Source organism: Trichosurus vulpecula, chromosome 9 (genome assembly GCF_011100635.1).
Source record: "Trichosurus vulpecula isolate mTriVul1 chromosome 9, mTriVul1.pri, whole genome shotgun sequence".
NCBI classification, from domain to species: domain Eukaryota; kingdom Metazoa; phylum Chordata; class Mammalia; order Diprotodontia; family Phalangeridae; genus Trichosurus; species Trichosurus vulpecula.
In genome coordinates, this window is record NC_050581.1 from 207,342,998 (window position 1) to 207,350,239 (window position 7,242).

The 7,242-nt window shown below is 58.6% G+C and overlaps 1 protein-coding gene across 4 annotated transcripts in view; it reads left to right on the plus strand.

Moving 5' to 3' along the window:
- Positions 1-6,941, plus strand: part of VPS50 (VPS50 subunit of EARP/GARPII complex) — a 62,427-nt gene extending 55,486 nt beyond the window's left edge. For 3 of the 4 annotated variants that reach the window (XM_036738620.1, XM_036738624.1, XM_036738621.1), the window contains 6 exons: positions 1,012-1,160; positions 2,411-2,507; positions 3,278-3,436; positions 4,632-4,753; positions 5,601-5,790; positions 6,178-6,940. In XM_036738620.1, coding sequence (XP_036594515.1) covers positions 1,012-1,160; positions 2,411-2,507; positions 3,278-3,436; positions 4,632-4,753; positions 5,601-5,790; positions 6,178-6,297 — 837 coding nt within the window. In that variant the 3' untranslated portion in view covers positions 6,298-6,940. Of the gene's footprint in view, positions 1-1,011; positions 1,161-2,410; positions 2,508-3,277; positions 3,437-4,631; positions 4,754-5,600; positions 5,791-6,177 lie in introns of all 4 variants that reach the window. The other variant, XM_036738623.1, reaches the window with a different exon arrangement.
- Positions 6,942-7,242: the final 301 nt, after the last annotated feature.

The window sequence follows — 7,242 nt, forward strand, 5'->3', positions numbered from 1 at the left end:
AGAGGACCTGAGTTCAAATTCTGGGCTTGCTGGTTGCTGAGCAGATACCAGGCATTGCCCTGGGGGGAATGAGGAGGGCCCAGCACAGTTCAGGGCGTGTGCTGGGCTCGTGGTTCCCTGAGGAACCTGCATGAGTCACTTAACACCACCTGTTCTGGGCCCCAAAGCACTCTGTGGGCATCTGCTTCGCCCTCCTCTTTGGGGCATGGCTTGGGACAGGGTGGGCCCAGGTCATCTGCTGTTGGGGGGACTTTGGGGGCAGAGGAGTCTCAAGAGTGGGATTTTATTGTTGTCAAAATTGCTTGTGTTTAAGAAAACAGGTGCACTAGGTTTGTGGTAGTGTTTGATGTGCAACGCAAATTCAGTGGCCGGTGAAACCACTCCAGATTTTGGACGCCCCTTGCCTTGGGCTCCTCTCTTTTCCCACAGGCCCTTGCTTGTCACCTCCTTACAGGGCACGCCACCTTTGGCTTCTCTCCTTCCTGAACCTAAAAGACCTGTCTGGTGTCACAGCTCAGGCTAGTCATGGGCCTTCCCTGGCTCTGCCCTTGACACTGGGTATTCAAGCACGCCCAGAGTGGGTGCCTTCCCTCCTCCTCCAGGAAGTCACCTCCACTTAGTAGGGCCTTCTTTATTTTCATGTTCACCATCTTGGTGTCTCCCATGTGCTCCCTCCTTCCCCCTCTCCTCCCCCCTCTGTCTCTTGGGTGTGTGTGCGCGCGTGCACACACGCACACTCACACACACACTCTCACACGCGCACACACACACACCCCTCTGCTGGCATCTGTTCCAGGGAGTCAGGTTTGATGCTCTCTGCACCTGGCCCTGGGCTCTTCATCCTGCATGGCAGCTGCTGAGCTGAGGAAGATGCTGTTGCTGTGGAGTCTCTGGGGAGAAAAGCCATTTCTCCTCTTTGACATTTGACTGTGTGCCCCAGGAGGTCTGGGCCTAGACCTTGGCTGGCCCCAGGAGGGACCCTGAGGCGTGGCGGGGCTTCTCTTCTTTCAGGAGGTTTCCACGGACCCCACGGGCACCCTCACAGTGGGCGAGGAGAGGAAGGAGAAGGTACCAAGCCCGCACCTCAGTCACCTCGTGGTCCTGACATCTGGGGACACGCTGTACGGGCTGGCAGAGAGGGTCGTCGCCACCGAGTCCTTGTAGGTGCCTCACCTCAGGGAGCCTTGTGTCAGCCCACTCCCCGACCAGTCACCCTTGTATAGGCCACTGTGGGTCTCCAGTGGCTGGCTAGCCAGGCTTCCTTGCCTTGTTGCTCCAAGCCTGAGCCACTCTTCCTGCTCATCTGGGGCGGGTTCTCTGGGTTCTCCCTGGGTGGGAGCATGGCCTCCTTCCTGCCGAGTTGAGGGTTGTGGGGAGCAGCTTTGGTTCTTCCTCCAGGTCTTTGTTATCAGAGATAGTGCCAGCGTCCTCCTAGGAGCCTAGCCCACCCCACCTCCCCTAGCTGAGCAGTGGCCCCAGAAGGACACAGAGACCTTGGCCCGTTCTCCTTTCTGCAGTGCCCACCCCCTTCCCTCTCCACACTCCTGACTGTGGCTGCTGCTGCTGTGGGAGCGCTTTCATAGAATTCCATTCCAATAGAATGGAAACTCCTTGAGGGCAAGGATGGTTTCCCCAAGGCCCAGCCCAGTGCATGGCACACACACAGTAGGTACATAGTTGTGAAAGGCATGATTTCATGGCTCTGCTCCTGGGAGGTTATCCCTCAGTTGGTCATGGCTCTCCATTGGCCTCCAAAAGTGAGGCTTTGGTGGGGGCGACCCCAGGGATGCCTTTGGGCCTAGACTGGAGCACCTGGTGTGCAGAGGGTGCAGGCATTCCCCCCCCCAACCCCCCTCTGAGGGAGCACTCTCCCCTCCCTTGCACAGGGTGTTGGGCAGAGCCCACCCTCAGCCCACCAACATGGAAGTCTGCTCTCAGTTCAGTTTTTCACACAACCTTTTAAGTTTAGCTAAGTAACACAAAGTGATTTCAGGAGGGTGCTCACAGCTGGACGTGGCCAGGAGAGGTCTCTGTGTTGGATTCTGAGAAGCCCGCATGGGGAGGGAAAGCCTCCCAGGTGTGGGGAACAGCCAGTGCAAAGATCTGGATCGAGGAAACAGAAGTCAGATCCAGAGATAGCTCTGGCCTGGGCTGGCAGATCCTGGAAAGGGAAGATGAGCTTTCATGGCCTCCCTCAGGGTTTCCTGGTTAGGAACGTGGTCACTTTGGTGCCCATTTAGAGACCCAGTCCTTCCTCCCTGCTATGTTCTTTCTTCCCTGTCCTCCTCTCCCTTCTCCCCCTTTCCCCCTTCCTTCCCTTCCCTCCTCCTCCCCCTCCCTTTCTCCACTCCCCACTCCTTCTCCTCTCTCCTCCTCCCCCCTTTCTTCCTCCCCACTCCCCCCCTCCCAGGGTCTTCCTGGCTGAGCAGTTTGAGTTTCTGCAGCCGCATCTGGATGCCGTCATGCCCGCCGTCAAGAAACCCTTCCTGCAACAGTTTTACTCTCAGGTGAGAAGCTCCCCCTGGGCCTGTGGGGCCTGTGTCCCCCACTCCTTGTCTTGGGGAGGGCCATGAGGGAGGTCCCAACAGCTCACCTTTCTCCCCAAGTATGAACATGAGGCCTCAGGAGAAGGGCGTCCCGGCGGTCCAGCTGGTGACCCCAGAGTGACGAGGTCAGAGTTGGCAGAGCTGACTCCTGTGGGAAGGAATTTACTTAGCCCTTCTCTGTAGCCATTGGGAGTTTTATTGACGCAAGAGCAGCGTGGGTCTCCCAGCAAGAAAGCGAAGTGAGACCCCAGGATTTGGGGGAGTTAGGCTGATATAGATGCTTCAGGACGGTAATGTAGAGTGAGAGGTTTTATAGAGGTTGAAGATTAGGGATGAGGAAATGGGTGACACAAGATAAGAGGAAAAGACTTTAGGATGCCTTTAGGTTAGAGAGTAAACTAGGGAAAAGCAACTGTCAGCCCTCAGGGCCCCATGTGTATTCTCTTCAAGAGGACACTCGTGGGGTGGACGATGGGAGAGCGTCAGCAGAGGCTGCCTGCCGCCCCTCCCTGACGGTGCCATCAGCCGTCACTGCCAGAAGAGGTCCCTGGCCCTCCCCAACTCATGAAGAACGGCTGCCCCAATGGTTCCCTCTGCTGAGGTGGTCCTCAGGCCGCGCTGCTCCCTTCCCTGGGCCCCAGGAAGGGCCCTGGGGTGATCTGTGTGTCTGGGATGTTGGGGAAGTCCAGCTCCTTACTGAAGCCTTCTCATTTCTGGGAGCTTGGTTTTAGACGGTTTCGACCGCCAGCGAGCTGCGCAAACCCATCTATTGGATTGTGGCGGGGAAGGCCATCGACTATGAGCAGATGCTGCTTCTGATGGCCAGTGTCAAGTGGGACGTGAAGGAGATTATGTCTCAGCACAACGTCTATGTGGACACTTTACTGAAGGTGAGTGCTCGGGGAGGGGTTTCATGTTGCCCAGGCTGGGCTGGGCATCCAGAGACAGGGCTCAGAGCCCCGATGGTATTTTAGAGCTCCTCTTCTGCTCCACCTTCACTCCCTTTTTGACCGGCCGAGCCAGAGGGAGAAGCTTAGACCGAAGTTGCTGTAAGGAGAGAGGAGGAAGACCCCTGGTGGTCACTGGGAAAGAAGCCCAGAGCCTGTGGGGCTGGGGAGGGCCTGCCCAGAGTTTGTTTTGGTGGGGTGGGAGAAAAGTCTGACTTTCTCAGGCCCAGCTTTCCTGAGTGCCGGCTGTGACTGGTCAGGTGGGACATAGCAAAGAAGCTGACCAGCTGCCCCCTGCCAAGGACCCAGGATCTGCTGGTGCCTGGCTCTGCCCTTGGGTGCTGGCCGTGTGTGTGAGCGGGGCTCCAGTTCCCAGAAAATGCTTAGAAAGTGCTTAGGTGTCCCTCCCTCCCCTCCCTTTTCCCCTCTCCCCTCTCTCTCCTTCCTCCTACCTTCCCATGGGGGTCAGTCCTCAAGGCCTGACTGGGGTCTGTCACAGCCCTTGGGCTGCCTTTGGCTCTCAGGGTTCCTCATGCTGAATCAGTGCCTGTAGGAGCAGGACCCAGAGGGGAGGGGGCTGCAGTGCCCATCACCAGCCCTCCAGCAGCTCTTCAGCCACAGTGTTGAGAATTGGGGCAGGGATGGTGGAAGTTGGGCCTGCTTGGGCAGCCCTGGAGGGTAGGGGATCTGGGGGAGGGCAGGGGGCCCAGGATAGGGCTGGGGTCCTGGGGGAGGGCTGGGTGACTGAGCAGCCTCCCTTTGGTGCCAGACAAACCCCTGAAGTGTGGACACTTGAGATTCTGGTCAAGGGGCCAGTGGGAGACAGGCCCAGAGCTCTTTGCTTCTTGGTCCTTGGGACAGGAAGTAGCCAGCCAGGGGTCATCTCTCTCTCGAAGTGGGTTGGCTCATGTTTGTCCGTTGGGGCAGGATCCCGCCTCAGGGACACAGGTGGATGAAAATGTGTTCAAGGTCATTTTCTCAGGAAGAGCCAGAGGCCGTGTTGGGTTGTCCAGTGTCACTGAAGGCCTCGGACAGGGAGAGGCGCCAGCCCTGACCCAGTGCCCCAGGCCCCTGGGCCTTCCTCGGCCTCCCTCTCTGCTCCACAGGCTTCTAGTGTGGCACTTTCTTGTCTCGTTAGGAGTTTGAGCAGTTTAACCGGCGGCTGACTGAGGTATCGAAGAGGGTCCGGATTCCCCTGCCTGTGTCCAATATTCTGTGGGAGCACTGTATCCGCCTGGCCAACAGGACGATCGTGGAGGGGTGAGGGAGTGGCCCCTGGGGTTGTCCTGCCGGGGCCAGGCAGCTTTGGGGGAGGGAGGGGCAGACTGAGTGCTGGGGGCTGAGCCGTGCCCTCCCTCCTTTTGTGGGGGCACCAGAGCCCCTCCCCCTCCCCAGGGGAAGCTCCACCTTTGTCACTGGCCTGGGGGAGCCCAGGCCCCAGTACCTCGTCTGTGAGGTGTGGGATCCCAGACCATGTTCTGTGCACGGCTTCCTGAGTTGGAGCTGGGGGCACAAAAGTCTCTGGGAGTTTAGGAAGCTTTGCACCTTGGGAACCTTTCAGTCCAGCTGTAGGGATTGCATCTCATCAAGTTGGGGACAGTCATGCAGGAGAATGGCACCAACCTGGCAAAAGAAACCTCTGATTCCTCATGCTCTTCGCATGAGAGGAGACTTGGTGGTGATGGAGGGACCCCATGGGGCAAGTGTACAGGAAACCAGGGGCTGCAGCCTGCACTGGGATCGCAGTCCCATGGGGAAACCAAGAAAAAGGCACCTTTCTCGAGTTCACAAGGGGGCTTCCCAGAAATGCATTAGGAGCAGAGGGGCTGCCCCCTAAGATGCTGCTGCCTCCCCTAGGGCTATGCCTTCCTGGGCACCTGTTAACCCAAAATGAGATAGAGAGGCCAGGATGAGTCTCGGGAGTCTGCAGGGGTCACTGCCAACTTTGGCCGAGGGGGTGGGGGATCATAGGGTGCCGCTCCCTCTCCTCCCTCTTCCCCCCCCTCCCCTTGCCCTTGTTCCCTGCCTCTCCCTCCGTTCCCCCTTTCTCCCTCCCCCTTCTCCCCTTTCTGCCACTGCCATCAGCCGCTCCACATTTGTTCCTTAGTTATGCCAACGTGAAGAAGTGCAGCAATGAAGGTCGGGCCTTGATGCAGCTCGACTTCCAGCAGTTCCTCATGAAGCTGGAGAAGCTGACAGACATCAGGCCAATCCCGGACAAGGAGTTTGTGGAAACCTACATCAAAGCCTATTATCTGACTGAGAATGACATGGAGCGCTGGATCAAGGAGCACCGGGTAAGGCATGGCCGGGGCCAGGCAGGCTGGGGGTCAGGAGGGCCAGTGGGGCAGAGCGGCCAGGAAGGGCAGGCAGGAGGGCCAGAGCGGTCAGGAGGGGCAGGCAGGAGGCCCAGAGTGGTCAGGAGAGGCAGAGCAGTCAGGAGGGGCAGGCAGGAGACCCAGAGTGGTCCGGAGGGCCAGGAGGTGCAGGACGGGGAGGTGGTCAGGACAGGCAGGCAGGAGGGCCAGAGCAGTCAGGAGGGGGTGTGTAATGTTCAGAGAAGAGGGTTCTTGGGGGCCCGTAGGGGGAGCGCACCTGGTGCGACAAGAAAGGGACTCTGACCTCTCCTGCCCAGGGTTGTGGGCCCACCCTGCCTGACAACTCTGTCCTCTCTCTCATGCCAGGAGTATTCCTCCAAGCAGCTGACCAACCTGGTGAATGTGTGCCTGGGCTCTCATATCAACAAGAAGGCACGGCAGAAGCTCCTGGCGGCCATAGACGACATCGATAGGCCCAAGAGATAGTGAGCCAGAGGGCGCGGACCTCCCTCCCTCCTCCCTTCCTCCTCTCCCTCCCTCCTCCCTTCCCTCCTTCCTCCTCTCCTTCCTTCCCTTCTCCCTTCCTCCTCTCCCTCCCCCATCCCTTCCCTCCCTCCTCTCCCTCCTCCCTCCCCTCCTCCCTCCTCCCTTTCCTCTCCCCTCCTTCCTCCGTCCTTCTCTACCCCCCTCCTCCCTCCCTCCCTTGCTCTGATCCCTGGCAGGCATAGGCATCCAGCCCTCTTGGGGACAATACTGGATGCATCCTTTCTGTCCAAAGGGAGGCCCAGAGTTTGGGCCGTGCCCTCAGTGGCCTGATAACCTGTGGACGTCCCATCTCATTGGTTGTGCTCCTCCCCTGAAATGCTTTCACTTGGTTGTGCTGTTGTTATGTGGTGTAAGTTGTCTATTTTTCAGGAGAGCACGCCATCAAATCAGCCAGGAATGCGCACTTTCTCTCATCCTCCTGGGCCTGCGGGTTGGCCTGGCGGGGATGGGCGGCTCTCTGATTATAGGCGGTGCCCAGCGCCCTCTGTGGGCTCAGCTCTCCTTTTCAGAAGGCTGATAGAGGCTGAGCCACAGAATGAGAGATGACCAGTTATGCGCACTAATAAATGTTGTACTCTGACCCTGCTGTCTCCTGCACGTTTGTCCTTGCACACCTTTACTGGTGGGGAGGCTCAGGGTGGCGAGCTCTCTGGGATGTTTGACCCCTCCTCATCTTGTGTCTTGGCCAGGTTGGTGTCAGTGGCCCACGTCATTCGCTGACCCATTCCATTGGACATACACATCAGACGTGTGTGGCCGTGACTCTGGCCTTGGGGCCAGTGTTGAAAGAGAGGGGCCCTGGGCTGACTCTGAGCATCAGCTCCCTCTGGGTTCAGAGGGGTCAGCACAGACCTGGCCGTTTCTCCGGTGTCCGGCTCCAGGAGT